The sequence below is a fragment of the Engystomops pustulosus genome, chromosome 1 (genome assembly GCF_040894005.1).
Source record: "Engystomops pustulosus chromosome 1, aEngPut4.maternal, whole genome shotgun sequence".
NCBI lineage: Eukaryota > Metazoa > Chordata > Amphibia > Anura > Leptodactylidae > Engystomops > Engystomops pustulosus.
Window position 1 is genome coordinate 152947271 of NC_092411.1, and position 17355 is coordinate 152964625.

The window sequence follows — 17355 nt, forward strand, 5'->3', positions numbered from 1 at the left end:
ATCCTTGACCCCTATCTCAGCCACAGCAGGGTGAGCAGGTTGATGTTGGGATGTGCTAGTCCAGCAGTATTATCCATACTCACATCAGCATCAATATCATGGACGTTACAATAATTGTGAAGGATGACACATGCTTTTGTTACTGAATCTACGTTGTTTGGATTAATTTGAAGTGTGGTTAGAAAAACATGTTAAAGGCACATCCAACATACCGTCAGCCAAAAGTCAGTCTGTAATTAAAAAATTGCCACCATTCATCCAGACCACACCAATCCAGAGCATTCATTGCAAAACCCTCATCAGCAACAATTGCAAAAGGCACTGGTGGACTGGCCTGTCCTTAGCTACTCACACGTTCTTAAAACACAGGAGATGTGGGCATCTGTCAATCTTTCATAGGCCCCAATATCAACCAATATAAACCAGTAGTTGCTATCAACCAAGGCCAACAGAACTACAGAGAAAAACTGCTTATTAAGAAACCTAGAGGACCAATGCAGTTTAGAAACTGAGCATTCTCCATTAAAGGGGTATTCCCACAAAGACAAGTTTCTTAAATGTACTCAGGAAAACAAAATAACACATAAATGAAAAATACATGATTTCACACAACCCTGTAACTTCTGACTTAGGGTTGGGGAAGCCATCTTGGATTTCTGTGTGATGGATGTGGAGCTGAGATTTCTCGGTCTCCTGTCTCCTATCTTTATTCTGTTAACATCACTTGAGGATTGAAATTTGAGAATATTTTTCATGGAAAACCCCCTTTAATCCATCATCTATTTCAAGCTATTGCTGATTGGATGGCATAGGTAGGACAGAATTATGAACACTGGAGAAAATGGTTACACATGTTTAGCAAAATATTTTGGCTATAGTGGATGGCTAAGAAGATCAACAAAATTCAGGGACGAAAAAAGAATTTCCAGTGGCCAATAAGCAACATAGCAAAACGCAGACAGCAGGATAAAACAGCCATACCAAGAATCCAAATACAAAAGGAACGGTATCCAGATGACTTATACTGTATATGAGCATTCATAAGGTGAAAGGCCCTTTAAAAATAATTTAGCCAGGCCAGTTTTTTTTATGATGGAAAAAAGGAAGAAAATCGCACACAGCATCGCACACACATGAAACTCATCACGATTTTCTAGGAGGCTTTTTTAGTAAATTGCTGAAGAATCGGATTATTCAGTCAAATAGTTTACATATGAACTATTAATGTGAATGAGAGGATAACTGCATTAGGCTTCTTGCCCACAAGAAAGCTTCCTCTTCGATTCATCAGGGTGTGGTGAAACGTGGCATCTTTATTATCGCCCCGCCGCTGCAAATTCGCAACCCGATACATCAAGAGGCGGATTGGGGAAAATAATCGCAAAAGCTAGCAATAAGCTAGCATTCGCGATTATTTCAGGGCCTCTGCGCCACTGGCGGCACGCTGAGGTTCTGATAAATATGCCCCCATGGCTGTATCTATGTGATTCTTTGCATAGGCATTATATAACATATAATTTACTATATATATTAATATCCTATTTGGAGCAGAGATCGATACATTCAGAGTAGCACACAGGTATTAGTATGCAATCAAAAACACATCAGTGAAAAAAAAAGACTGGTTTTAAATTTTATTTCCATGGATCGGTGAAAAAAAAAGCCAATGTGAAAATACCCATAGAAATCAATGGCTCCGCGAGGCATCCGTGAAGTTCACTGAACCACGGATGTGGAAAACAACGCCAATGTAAAAGAACCCTTAGAGTTTAGTGCGAGTCCACTGCGATTACCAATCAATTTGGACTTGTGCATAAAAAACACTTATGGTCCATGGGGCTCATGCCAAAAATAATAGAAAGAACGGGAAACGCGGCCACTGACCGTTTAAAAAATCTTCTTTATTTCATCATCCGTAAAACAAGTCACATGGCACAGACCAGTCAGGATAGAGGTAGGAGCACGGGTTTGGACAAGGTGACAGCCGTTTCGCGCTATTCAGCGCTTTCTCTAGGCTAGAGAAAGCGCTGAATAGCGCGAAACAGCTGTCGCCTTGTCCAAACCCCCTGCTACTACCTCTATCCTGACTGGTCTGTGCCATGTGACTTGTTTTATGGATGATGAAATAAAGAAGATTTTTTAAACGTTGAGTGGCCGCGTTTCCCGTTCTTTCTATTATTTATTGGACTTGTCTCATGCTAATACGCAGAGCACCACCTATATGCTTCTATGTATAACTAATGTCATCTCTGAACGTTATGTAAAAGGCATCTAATATCTAAATGAAGGCTTTCCGATAGTGCCCCTGGTTTCTGTTCTTTATGGATTGACTTATGCCAAAAATGGCTCCAGTGAAAGTTCGTTGATGTGAAGAAAAACACAAATGTGAAAGAACCCTCAAAGTAATTCGGTAATATAGAAAGGTATCAGGATAATGAGCAATTTACTTGAAAAATAATTATTCCTTGCTTGCATGTCATTAACTCGAATATTAATTACAACAATACATATTACAAATGCCTACACAAAAAAAGTAAAATGTTAACCAACGTTTAAAGAATTGTGCCCAGATTAGGGTAATGAACACTCTTTTATATCTCCAAATACCTCAAATGCCTTCTATGGAGGTGTTTCTGTAGGCAAGGTATTCCCCTCTAGAGGCAATGCTGATAGTCTGTTGGGTAATGAACCGATGATGAATACCTTCAGGCATTTCACATTTACATTTTAGGACCTTTGGGAGCCATTTCTCAATTTGGGCGCAGGGTGCTGCTGGAAACGTGCTATATTGTAAGTTTGTGGTGAGGGGGATTAATGATATGGCACACGAACCAAAAGGTTAAAAACTGTCTCCACATTCATGAAGGTGAAATGGGACTCTGGAGACCAGCATTTAGCTGCTCTAATTGTGCGCCAAATACTGCACCACAAAACGAATGGGAAAAATAGAAGCGCCAGAAAAGTGTAGAATTTATAGAGTGGCGCTACAATTTTACGCAGTGAATGACAGTAAACCAACAATATTCAGTTTTCCATTTGTAAGTCGCTAGTGAATGCCCCCCTATGTAACAAAAAAAGAGAACTGTCCGGGCTTCCTGGCCATATGGATTATAATACTGCTTGATTTTAGTCATATGAACTAATTAATTGTCTGCAGTAAGAAAAGAAATCAAATGCTTTCTACAATGGACCTACTAATGATCTTGTCAATTTGTGACTCTTGCTATTGACTAAATTAAAAGAGGTTGTGTAAAACCGGAAAAACCATGTCACATACTGATTCATCAAGCCCTTGCCATTAGTATTGTATTACTCAATACATACTGCAAAAGTAATACAACAGGATGTTATTCATTACCCTATCTACCCTCCACCTGTTGTAGAATACAGTAATTCTATTTATTATGAAACTGGGACAAGAATCTGGCAAGAATCTGGAAGAAATAGCAAGCTATTTGTTACACATAGTCCATAAATATGGTAGTTATTGGTTAAACATATTTCATATTTCAATAAAATTGTGGTGCCATATAGTGCATGAATAGTAATGGAAAACGGTTACTAAATGGCATCATCTTACATTAGTCAAATAAGACTAGCACACATTATCCATCATGAATGTATTCAATCTTTAGGGAATCGCCATGCAGTAGACCAGATAAAGTACCGATAGAATACTAATCAGATGCAGTCAAAAGCACAATAAACAACAATTAAACCTAATGACTCAAGGTCGATGTCTTCATTGATTGGAGTAGTTGCTATTCTTTTTCTTCTTTAAATAGTGCAGTTAAAGGGGGGAAAGTATCATTAGGAAGGCTCCTTGCACAGCTTTTATACTGCTCTGCTACCCATCAGATGTATCATAGTGGCTTAGACATCTTCATACATATGGTATATAAGTTGTTAATTACATTTTCATTGAAAAGTTGCACAAAAGTCACAGATTTTGGTGCAACAAATTCAATACTATTTCCAAAATTTGCAACTTTTTAAACAGTCGCACATCTGGGTCAGCTTAAGGTTGCATGAGGGTGGAGTGGGAAGGAAGGAGAACTAGCAGAGAAGAGATAATGATGATGATTGTTGCCCTCTAACAGTTTTTTATTGTCAGGGAGTCAGGTATACTTTTATATAGTTAAAAAAGTGAGTGGAAGCAGTATTTTTAATTATAAAAGCAAATTAGGAATTATCATTAAAAAGTCTATGCGACCTGTCATTAGGTGAACATGTGTGATCCTGATGACACACTTTAAAATAGTATGAGAGTGAATAACCTATTAGAGATTTCAATAAATGCAGTCATAAATCACAATAATTAGATTTTTTGGCCTTTTATGTACATTGTTGCTCAGCCTTTTGTACAATTGTATACCTTTGTCTCCATCTTCCAAAGTAAGTGCTAGGTTTTCGGTGTTTCTCTGTGGCAGAGCAAGGTCCATTATTGTCCACTTTGAGGATACTGTATAATGGCAAAGATCTATATAAACAGTCTATATAAACGTAAAGATTTAGATGTGCTTTATGATATGTCCAAGAAAACTTCTTGTCCGGGATCATTTATGACTATCAGATACTTCTGTGTTATTTATCTTATTTTATGGATTGTGATACGGGTGAAAATTCTGAAGTATTATGCTTTTCCTGGACAATATATCTGTTTTCCAGGCATTAACCATTTTGGATTTTCAGGTATTATACCTTACAGGGTAAAACAGGTGTCTGTTACATTATATTTATTGGGTTATTAAACCTTTTTGCACTCATTATAAATCTTTTGGTGTTATACCTCTTGGGATCTGAGTCATCAAACCTGCTTGAAATGATTTCTCTTTTATATATAATTTTTTTTAAGTTGTAGAATGGAATATAATAATAAATCTTTATTTATATAGCACCTACATATTCCAGAGCGCAGTACAGATCAATGCATTGCACACAGTCCTACTGTTACTAACAGACATGGTTACACAGAAGTCTAGGGCTGCTACTTAACATAGAGTCTACAGTTTTCTATGGTACAAGCTTCTGACAGAATCCATGCAAATATTCTCCAACCTTCTTGAATGTAACCTTGAGCTTTCCCCCTAACAATAAAAGTAATTTGTCTGTTAGTAAGCTACACAATACAGGAATAAAACAGTTTATGGAGACACTATGCCACATTATGGAAATGCCACATTATAGAAAGGTAAATAAAAGATTACTGAGCTTATTTTCTTTTTCTTCAGGTTGGCAGTCTGCTGATAATTCTCCAGACATTATGTTGACAATTACTATTCCAGTGATATATTGATAATCAGACATTTATATTAGTAGGCAAACATAATATATAACCTGCAATGTTCTCTTTTCACAATCTGTTTTCAGATTCATTGTACACATTTACTCTAATCCTGTAATGCGTTTTCTGTGGAAACCTGGAGAAAATACGTCATGCTGAGTGAGAAAATGCCTGAGCTTCATTAGGGTGTTGGTCACATACACAGCAAAGGGGCTTCCTCTGTCTGTGACACACTCAGGAGATTGACTAGCAGCCTGCATACAAATACAGTTCCCCAAGCCGTGAGCAGCCAGGCATTGGCTCACCCTTATTTTACACATGTCAGCAATACGTAGATGATGGAGGGTGTCCGCTATTCAGTCAACTGTCTTAAGCAACCATCTGGTGCATCTTAGGACTTCATTCTATCCTCCACAACATTGGCTTACGACATTACTGATTACATAAGTGTGAGGGATATCTCTTTCGTAGAACACTTCGCCTTACATTTTCCATCATACTTCCAAATCTCTGCCCCTTTCTCTGTCTCACTACAATGTGCGCCTAATGCAGTGTGAAGGTTCTGCACATAACTAGTCTCCACCACAGTTAGCAGCACAACCCTCCTGTTGCACAGGACATTTAATCTGTTCTCTCCCCCTTCATTTTCATGTGTTGCTTAATGCTTATCCTTGCATAGCTCATAATTTTACCTGTCTCCCTGCAGCCAGAATTCAGTTATTGTCATCCTTTAACTCCCTCCGTTTTGGCAGTGTTTCTTCCCTTCCATCTCCTGTTGGCAGATTTCCTCTGATACAATTGGCTTTCTTTGGATACTCTCCAGATTAATCATACTACAGGGTAACAGAGAAACATATCATGACCCAAAATAGCCTTGGTATTTACAGCCTTACAGTCCTTACAGAAACAATGGCATTTGAAGAGTTAAGCATTGGATGGCAGTTCCGGGCATTGCTGAACTGGACACATAATAACCAGAACTCCACAGCAGTCTGGCGAAAAAATGTGTGTGGTTTAATGATCCTGTATATTCTTTACTGGTAATATGTTGTGTTTGTCTCATTTTCTACCTGCAAATCTGAGCTTCAGTTAGACATCATGAGTTCATATCCTCTACCATAAAATCTACTTATCTCACTCACATCCTCAGAACTAATTTCTCTCCATTTGCCCTTGTGTTGTAATTGGTGTTCCAGACGGTCTCGGAGATGTGTTAGTGCTCCAGGACCCACCTCTATATGGATTGGCCTTAAAATCTTCTATTTTGGATAACAATATCCCTGACCATCCTAAATTTGTAACCCACCTTCCAGATCTATCTATCTATCTATCTGTCTGTCTGTCTGTCTGTCTGTCTATCTGTCATGATTTTCTCTTGCTTTCCATTTAACCCATTAAAACATCATATTGCAAGCCTCTCATATCTACTTGCCTGTCATGCCGTTCTTTTAAGTATTATCCTTTTTTTGTGACTGACAGATTAATTTGTTGTTACTTTACAATGTGTCCTTTTCTTAAATCTCCTCTTGACATTCTTTATCTCATCTTCTTCTGTTTGCTTTTCTTCTCTTGTTCATCAATATTTTTGACCTCCTCTCCTCTGGTCCCTCTCTCCCTCCTGGTCTCTCTCCCTCCCCTCTCTCGCTCTGTTCTATCAGTATCACCAGACTCCAGCAAACAGTGGCAGAGCTCAACTCAGCATTCAGTCTGATTCATTCAGGACAGGCTTCTCCCTATATATTCCCGTCATTCTCTTCATCCACCACATCATTTGACCTGTATATACCATTATCACCTCTATCCTTCTATATTCCTTTTGACCTGCTTTTTCATGCACTTTATCCTTCCTCATCACTGTCCTCTGCTTTCTCTCATCATTTTCTAATTGACTATTTAAATTCTTGTCTTTCACTATCCAAGCTTACTCGTCTTCTACATCATTCTGCACATATCTTACCTCTGTCATTCCTTCATCCACCTTTCCTCCCCCCTCCCCCACTCCCCCTTTGGCTTTACCTCATGGATATTCTGCACTGGTTTTGCGTATCCCTTGGCTTATTCTGCAGCTTGGTGCCTTGCTGTGGTCACCCACAGCCATGCCGTATTCTGGCGCGTATTGGTCACACAGTTCGTCTTGGTGCCCTCTTACCCTTGGCTGGACCCTCACAGACAAGAATCCAGAATGTTCTGTCCCGGATAAGTCGCAGCAGTTTACTTCCATACAATCTGAGTTTGGAGGTGGTTTCGGGAGCTCCAAAGGAGAGAGATCCAATGTCATTGGCACGATGGTTATGCCAGGTGATAGTTGCCCAAGGAGTGGCTGCAGTTCTGGCATTCCCGCAGTCACAGGAGGAGCTGTTACAATTGGATTTTTTGTCCAGTTTTTTGGAGATACCATTCCTCAGTATTCTGGAGCAAGAGCAAATCATGCCATTGACCACAAAGGTAACTCAGTAAACCCTTGTCAAAAGTTGAAAAGAGCATGACCAGAAAGGGTATAACTGCATGGTATGCATGACATGTGTATATTAGGCCCATCAACCTTTAAAGTCTCATCAACAGTTCCATATTTTATTACATTTAGCCAAACAGGTTGTGTTCACCAGCAAGTCCTTTCTTTCAGTCTTTCATCTGATATCCATCACAATATGTATTGTTTCAATGTTTCATTACAGGTTAACTTGTGGAATTCCTTCTCACTTTTATCAATGTGTGAATTCCTGTTAGTTTCTGTGCCTGCTCATTGGACCTCTGAACTGCAGCCAATCACAGTGGATCAGAATTTATACACAGTTTTATTTATGTGTAGTAAACAGTCCATGCAACATGCATCATCATCCATATATGTTCAGAAACCAATCAGCTTAGATGATTTCAATGTTTGTGCTGTGCACATATTTCATGTTTCAAAAACTGAATCCATCAGTGTAGCTTGGTTTTGATATGTAAACAAAGAGACAGCAATATCTTGTATTCTACTACACAAGAGAAAAACAAGCAATGGATCACATAAGAAATGCAAAATGACATGTGCAGACAATAAATCAATATTATCAGTCACAGAAAATCTTATTTCTAAGTAAATTGTGCATTCCAAAATGCAGGTATACTCAGGTATTTCCTAAGTAATTGATAATGACTACAAGTGTGAGGGGCACTCATCATAGCCGTGCATTAAATTTATTCTTCAATTGGATTGCCAGCAGAAAAAATGTTTTTCAACGGTATCACATTTTGTGTTGTACCATTAATTCTAACAAACCTCAACATACATTTATACAAATATTTGAGATGGTTATAAGCTGTATTTTAGGCTAGTTTTTTTGTAGCCTAACATACATTTATAGAAAACAGTATAAAAACCCTTTCTTGATCTAAAAATACATTTTCAGCTCCATACCATATTTAAAGTCTAGAGCAAATTTAACAAAGCAACAGCTATGCAGCAAATGATACATTTAGTAAGTTTGCTAGAATACTCCGTAGACTGAATGAATACACAGACAAAAATGACAAGACACAGAAACACAAACAGCTGATAATAGACAGGCAAGCAAGGTTATAACAAACCAGGTCAAATCCAAGATGGCAAGGAGGCACATAATATAATTGCAAGAGAATTGTTAAATAATGTAGCAACGGTCAAATCAGAAGACTGAAATAACCAGCAACCAGTAATCAAGACTGGTCAGATATATAATGGAGTTCCTGGATGCTGCCCCAGCAGTTGACTGATTCGGAGCCCATAATAAAATCCATTGCTGAACACAAACTGAACTCAAAATGGCACACTCAGCTTTCCTGAAGGAACTGATCCAGAAAGGCAACTGTTAATCAAACCCTGGTAGTGGTTTTCAAGCTCAGAAGTCTAAAACCTGATCCCATTCAAAGGGTTCTGACAACAAAGTTTTAAACTGTACAGATTTATACACTTAACATTTTAAAATTTTATCTTATATACCCTACCTCCCCCCACTCATCACACCATTGTATGGTAAGCATAGCAAAGGGAGTTGATAAATACAAATTAATAGACAGACAAAAAAGAGAAATAGGAAGGAAAAAGAAATATATAAGAAAAAACAATCTATCCTAAATATCCTCTTCTAACCAGATACACCATGTCTTCATATCTCATCAGTTGATTTTTCTCTTTGTAGTTAATTCCTTCAATATTTAATTCCTTCCCACTTATCTCCTCCATTAATCCAACGTTGGTGGTGGAGTCTCCACCCAGCTACTCTTTATCGTCCTTCATGCCCAAAATAAAGGTTTTTCTATGATCCTCCACTTCTTAAATTATATAGCACTCGGTTGTGCACCTAATGCACAAATAGTCACATTGTTAGGGATCTCCACTTCCAATCTCACATTAATATATTCCAGTACTCTTGACCAAAAAGTTTGTACAAAGCTACAAGCCAAGAACAAGAAAGAGAACTGCTTTCCATTATCCACACGTTGCACAGTTTGAGTCTCTGCATCAATACATCTTAGTGACTCGATCAGGGGTGTAATAGAATGTATATAAGGTGAAATATTCTGTTAATCAAATTTGAATTGATTTAAAGATCATTAAAGGAAACCTACCATTGCAAATGGTAGGTCTAAGCTGTAGGTACCGAGCACCTGCTCAGGGTGAGCTGGTGCCGGTGCTTACTTTCGTTAGTGTTATTAACTGCTGTATCGCGGTTTTAACACGTTTTAAAGTTTATAGCAGAAGCTGCTTCGGCGCTGGCAGCGTCTCCGGCATTTCCTATGTAGGCGCATGCACGATCGTGTGCACGCAGCGCCGAAGCAGCTTCTGCTATAAGCTTTAAAAAGTGTTAAAACCCCGATACAGCGGTTAATAACACTAATGAAAGTAAGAACCGGCACCAGCTCACCCTGAGCTGGTGCTCGGTACTTATAGCTTACACCTACCATTTGAAATGGTAGGTTTCCTTTAAGGTTTTCTTCCTAAAATATATACTCTTTGTTCTGCATTTATAGGTCTAACATCCTTCCCTTTATATACACCTAAGAATTATTTTCCATTTACCAATATGCAGGGGTGTTGCTAGGATCATAAAAGATCTGGGGCAAGGGCCCCAGTGCACATGTACCAAATGCTAAGTAATGTCCCGACCCCTACATATACAGTATACACTCAAGCGCACATGCAAAAATCAGCAACAGCAACAGATAACACCGTCAATTTGTCTATTCCTGCACTCACACGGCATCCCTGCAAATTTTACCACACCGACATCTTATTTTCTGCACAATGTTGTAATTGTAATAGAGCTATTACCACACAAATAGTGCACCATAATGTAAAATACTGTAAAATGACCTCCACCTTGCCCATCACACTGTATAATACCCTTATTGTAATCTCTACACTGTAAAATAGTTCTAGCCGCACACAGTGTACTGTACTGTCCCGATTGTGGCCACAATACTTAATAATACAGCATTTATTGGGGCACTGACATCTAATAATGCCATGATAATAGTCACCACACTTTATAATGGCACCTGTAATTTATTGTGACCACAATTCTTAATAGTACCTCTACCGTTTGGTCCATCAGACTTAGGTTGTTATCACATGATGCATTTGCATGGCGTTTGAGACGTATGCAGTATTTAAGTAGCAGCATATGTTTTTACTCTTAAATGCAAAACACATGTTGCTACTTAAAAATTCAATGTAATTGCATCATGTGAACACAACCCTAAAGGGGTTCTTGAGTATTGGAATGTTTTGTAAAAAAGAACTATTACTAACTTCTATCTTTACCTTTAGACGAGCATGGTAAGGCTAAGGACAGAGGTAAGCATAATTTCTTTCTCCTGGAGTCAATATATATATTTTCTCAGCTTTCCTCAACCTCCTTAACCCCACACCCACTCTGCCCTAGTTAAAGCTCCCACTATGGCCCAAGACAAATAAAAATGCATTTGCTCTGCTATGATAATTTTATATATTGTAATATAATAATTCCACCACCATGCCCCAGTCTTGACAATAACGCCCCTACTCTGACCCAGTCTTGATAATAACACCCCAGCCTGCACCAGTAATAAAATTAAACACGTCATGCAGTGCCATGGCCTCCCCCCCCCCCCCCCCCCCACTACCTCTTCTAGCTATTAATCTAGGTTCTGGATTGTTTATTTTAATAATTTGATTATTCTGACCACTGCATCCTGTTTATCTTGTAAAACATCAAAAGAGAAAACATACATTCTGTTCTAAATGGCAGGGGAATATATATTTATACTATAACCCATCTTCTTTTATCACACAGTATAAAAAAACATAACTGCCCTCATGATCTGTCTCAACTATTATCACCTTCATTTGTATTTTCTTGTGGGCAAGGATGGAAACTCCTCTTGAATAGGAAGAGAAAAGGGAGTTGAAACTCAGCCTTTACTTAAAGTGAATGTGTAAAAAGGAATATCATTTTCAGCATATGACAAGTTCCAATAGCCTAAGCTTTGCTGATTTTAATAATGCCTTTGTCAGCATTCTCAATAATTTCAGTAGACACTGGAGGAGATAGAGTGACTGGCACCACCTGAACATAGGCAAAGAGCAAAGTCCAGGTCAGACAGTCACAGCCATACGTTGGAACCGGCAAACGAACTATTACTGCTGCGGCGTGCTAGTCCAAGCTTCACAGTAGAAACTAATCTAGCATCCATAGAAAGAAAAAGTGGCACTCACCGATCACAAGCAGGGGAACTTTATTGTGGAAGGAATCAGGACAGGGGTGATGCACACCACGGAAGGCGACGGGCCATTTCGCGCTGGAAGTGCTTTCTCAAGCCTCGGACCTCGAGGCTTGAGAAAGCGCTTCCAGTGAGAAACGGCCCGTCGCCTTCTGTGGCGTGCATCACCCCTGCATTTTCTTTCTATGGATGCTGAATAATTTCAGTAGTTTATATTCACATTAGTTTAACCCTTTAAGGACGCAGCCAGTTTATAGCTTAACGCTCAGCCCCATTTTTTGTATTCTGACTTGCGTCGCTTTATATGGTTATAACTTTTGAACACTGTTACTTATCAAAGAGATTCTGAGTTTTTTCCTCATATGTTGTACTTAATTTTAGTGGTAAATTTTGGCTGATAAGTTTTGCGTTTATTTACAAAAAAAATTATGAATTTTTAAAAAAAATTAGCCATTTTTGAAATTCTTAATCATCGCACTTTCATGCAGATATATTTATCACCTAAATAAATTGCTGAATAACATTTCGCATATGTCTACTTTACATTTTCATAATTTTTTAAATGTCCGGATAATGTATTTTGATGTCAAGTGGCTTACAAATCAAATATCGATTTTCCGTATTTTAAGAATGTATTATTTTGGCGATAACAACTGTTTTGAATGAAATTTTAATATTTAGCATTAAAAACTCTCTATATAATCAACCCATTTTCAAATCTGTAACAAATCTCAAACTATCAGAAACAACTTTTAAGAAGATTGTTAACCCCTTGAGATCTTCATAGTAATTAAATCAAAATGGAGATGAAATTTAGAATGGTCAAATTTTGTCGGTTATACAATCATTTAGCCCTAAAATTTACACATTTCCAAAGGATAAAAAGAGAAAAACGATCTTAAAATTTGTTGTGCAATTTCTTCCAAGTACAGAGACCCCCCACATGTGGCCGTTACTTTTTTTATGGGCGCACAGAGAGACACAGTAGCGAAGGAGGGACCTGCAGCTGCCAGGATTGTAGTCTCCTCATTGGCCCCTTTTGTAGGCTATAAAATTTTCTTTTTATCGTTATTTAGGCCATGTGACGGCATTTTTTTTTTGCGGGATGAGATGCTTTTTCCAGTGTTACCATTTGGGGTTGGTATCCCCTATTGTTGAAAATACTTTTTTTGAGGGCAGGAGTAGAAAAGCATTAATTCTGTACTGGATTTTTTCCTCTTTTTTTGGTGTTCACCCGATAGCCTAATAATCATGTTATCTTTATTCTACAGGACAATACAATTACGGGGATACCATACTTCAATATTTTTCTTATGTTTCACTAAATTTGCCAAATAAAACCCTAATGTCATTTTTGCTTTGCTGTCTTGTGAATGGCATAACATTTTACTTTTTTTGGCTACGGAGCTGGTTGATGGTTTGTTTTTTCCAGGACATCTTGTACTTTGCAACAGTATCATTATGGAGTACATGTTTTTTTGATCATTTTTTTATTGCATTTTTTGTGGGATTAAATAGGTAAAAATCATATTTTTTGTAGTTTTTTTAAAAAAAATGTTTTATGGCGTTCATCGCGGGTGTTACTTGGGGATGTCGGCAGTTAGTTACAGCCGGCACCCTGTGTATCCCGATGCCAACTCATCTCAGATCTCGAGCTGAGCCGACATCAGCATTGCGTCAGACGTTGAGCGTTAAGTCACTGCGCTCAGTGTCTGATTATTCTGCAGGGAGGGGCAGCTGCAACCTGTGTGTGCCTGTGCAAGTCTCCTCTCCTCAACACCCATGCAGTTCCCTCACTCCTCCCGACTTCCTGTCATGTGCAGGGGAGGGAGGTGGATAATGTCCAGTTGAGGAAGAATGCATGAGGAGACACAAGTGCAATACATGGACAGAGGAGTAGTTGCAAACAACGCCCTATCCAGGTTAAGGGCTGTCATAAGGAGTCATGAACCTTCTAGTAAGTTCTAACACTGGGTTATTAGGTGATCAGCAGCTGTAGATTCTGCCTGAACAGGCAAGGGTTAAGTGAATGTGATTCTGTCTGCCAATTGTATTGCACCATGTACACTTGAGTGTGTTTGGAGAGTCAGCCCCACCTGACCAGGGTAACAAAACCCCTGGATAGGGAGGGGCTCTTAGGTCTCTTAGGCCCCAGGACCTTCCACAGAGCAGAAAGTCTATCTTAGCTCTTAGGTCCCAGCTCTTACCACAAGAGCACATCTTTTGGAACCTAGCTTTCTTGCAGAGCGCACCTTCCAGAACACACTGAGTGAAGAGAGACAGTGTCTGTGCACAATCAGCACTGACACACAGCAAAACCCAGGATAAAAGCTGCATCTTCCACAACTGGACACAGCTGTATCCCAGCCTGCATCTGCTACCAGGCTGGTAACCCAATTCCTTAAGGACCACTTTCCATGACCACTCCAGTAATCCGGAATCTCCAGTAATCCAGCATCTATTCCAAGGTCGTTTTGGCCATTTGCCTGCAGTTGTTCTAATAAAGAACCATGAGTTATTTTGCACTACGTTGCCTCCGTCTGTTCCCTGGATAAGGCTGTACCACCAAGGGCTCCCCATCCACCACCCAGGGACATATATTATGGACACTCTGGTGTTGCCCCAGGGAGAACCAGTACATCAGCCTCTCCCTCCATATTTCTTGCACATACCACCTGCTGGAGACCTGCCAGGGTGTAGGACAGCACTCCGGTCCCCATACCAAGAACCATGACCACAGCGTGCCTAGGCAGCACCCACCAGCCACTCCAGTATTCTGGGCCTCGGCTACCTCCTGGCCCCAATAAAAGGCTAAGCCCTGGTGGGGGATGTTGCACAAGCTGCAGCTTCCCCTCCCTGAGAACTCAAACTTGAGCCTACCTGAGACTACTTTTTAAACCACGTATGTTCCAGAAGAACAACTTTACTTCATTATCTAACATTCACATACAGCACATTTTTGCAAATGGAGGAGCAAAAGTAGAAAGAAAAAAAGCCCTCCACTTCATTCCCTTGAATACATTCCACCTCGCCACCCTTACCCAACCTTACTCCTCTTTTAAGCATATGCTTAAGCAGGTCAAAGTGACCCTGTCAGCAGAAATTGACCTAATAAACCACTACCAGTAGGTTGTCAAGCAGCTAAACACTTTCCAGATCATGTTTCTTTCATGACCCAGCATGATGGCAATATCCAGAAAATCTACTTTGATTAAGTTAAATATAACTTTGTTGCATAAAATCAAGGAGGTGGAGATTTTAACAAATCAAATCAAGCTCTCTCTTCCTCAGAAAGCCCCTTCATTGTAATTAATGGTCATACATCCAACCCTGGAGCACTAGCGATCCTGCTGGATATGGCCGAACGAAAACCGAGGGATTCGGAAAAACCGCCGCATTTAAAAAAAAAATTGTGTCGCGAAAATTTCACTCACCTTCATCCAGGATAGGCCGGTGTATTTCGAGGCATTCCAGCGGACTTCAGCGCAGCAGCACCACCTGGTGGACGGCTGAGGAACTACCATCATAAATCCCGGCCAATCCCGAATCCACCGTAGAGAACACGCCGCTGGATCGCGAATGGGCCGGGTAAGTAAATCTGCCCCATTATGTTCTTATTTTCTAGGTCCAGGACATTTTTTTAGACAAGTTTGTAGTCACCTGTTTCAATTCTATGATTTCCCTTCTACACTTGCCATATTATCTTCGCTGTTCCTCGATCCCTCCTCAACTTCCTGAAGTCTTTCACCAAACACGTTAACAACTTGTCTTATTGATACTTTCATTTTTCATTTCATTTTTGATCACTGAATACAGAACTGTAAATATAATTTTCAATCAGAAATATATTCACACAGATTCATAAACTACCGTCCAGATAAACATCCCAATAGACGGCTATGGCGCTCTGGCTCCGTACGGTGAGCGCAACGTGTGCTCATTGTTCCATGCCGTGCTCACAAAAAAGACAGAGCATGCTCTCTTTGGTCATAAGAACGGCTGAGTGGTACAATTTCCTATGGAGAGGGGAGAGCAGGGCTGAAGAATAAAATTCATTAAGGGGCTCCATTACTAGACTAGGAAGCAGAGAACATAAGGGGAACAAAGCCTTTCTTATGTTAATGTATCCATATGGCTTGTGCCCAGGTGCAGGGCAGGAGCGCCAGCCGTACCCCCCTTCACACCACACCACGCCCACATTTATCTATCTATAATCTATCTAACATCTATTTATAAATAAATGTTATGGATTAACTATCTATATCTATCTCTCAATCTAAAAAAAACTGATGTAATAACTGATTGTAAAAGACACTTTTGCTAACTATCTTACTCCTTTTGACTTAAAGAAAAAATCATAACGGAAAAGGTCATTCTTTTATGCATGCATTATTTTAACTGAAGAAAAGAGCAGCAACCAACACCCTAGATTTTTTAACCTCTTAATGACCAGTCACTTTTCTGTTTTTGAGTTTTCATTTTTCAATCCCCACCTTCAAAAATCTATTTTTGGCTTGTTTTCTGCATAACAGATTGCAATTCATAGTGATAGTATTTAATATTGCATGCAATGAACTGGGAAACGGGAAAAAAATTCCAAATGCAGTGAAATTAGTGAAAAAATGCATTTTCACCATTTCCTTTTGGGTTTGGATTATACCTCTTTTACTGTGCACCCTAAATGACATGTCTCCTTTATTCTTTGGGATGGTATGATCACTGGGATAACACATCTATATTGGTTTTATACTGTTTTCATACATTTACAAAAATTAAAACCTCCTGTACAATATACTAAAATTCTTCATTTTGCATTCTTCTGGCACTAATAACTTTTTCATACTTCAGTGTATGGAGCTGTGTGGTGTATTTTTTTTTGTGAGATGAGATGAAGGTTTTGATGCTACGATTTTGAGGACTGTATGGCCTTTTGATCACGTTTTATAAAAATTTTTTATATGTTTGAAAATGGCAAAAAAGTGGCATTTTCAACTATAAGCGCTATTTTCCATTACGACGTGTGACGTATCTATAAGGAGTTAAGGATTGCATGCATATCAGATGAACAGTAGTGTGAACTGGGTCTAAATCCTTTTACCTGTGCTGGGGTGATACTTCCTGCATCTCACTTCTGATCAGGTGCCCTGGGCATTATTTCTTGTTGGTGGTTTTCTTGTTCTGCTTTACTTTTTGAAGTAGCTATCTGTGTTTTAATATATTGTGGAATCTGGCCTAGCTGTGCATCTCTTGTAGCTGAAGCTTACCATGTATTGATGTCTGCACTGCCACTGGCCGTTGAACTACAACTACCTTCAAACTAAATTTGTTTACGGTTGTCCTCATATAAC

General features: G+C 39.2%; 1 protein-coding gene and 1 long non-coding RNA gene across 3 annotated transcripts in view; one reads left to right on the forward strand and one right to left on the reverse strand.

Moving 5' to 3' along the window:
* Window positions 1-4900: 4900 nt before the first annotated feature.
* Window positions 4901-7674, reverse strand: LOC140064472 (uncharacterized). Of its 2 annotated transcripts, none has more exons than XR_011847766.1 (3): window positions 7434-7674; window positions 5977-6117; window positions 4901-5087 (listed from the first exon to the last, which is right to left on the reverse strand). It is a non-coding gene; the product is annotated as an uncharacterized lncRNA (long non-coding RNA). The 2 variants fall into 2 exon arrangements; XR_011847765.1 differs by lacking the exon at window positions 7434-7674 and adding an exon at window positions 7301-7424.
* Window positions 6568-17355, forward strand: part of GRIN3B (glutamate ionotropic receptor NMDA type subunit 3B) — a 76066-nt gene continuing 65278 nt past the window's right edge. Inside the window, exon 1 of the mRNA XM_072111385.1 lies at window positions 6568-7729. Within this exon, the coding sequence (XP_071967486.1) occupies window positions 7304-7729 (426 nt within the window). The 5' untranslated portion in view covers window positions 6568-7303. The remainder of the gene's footprint in view (window positions 7730-17355) is intronic.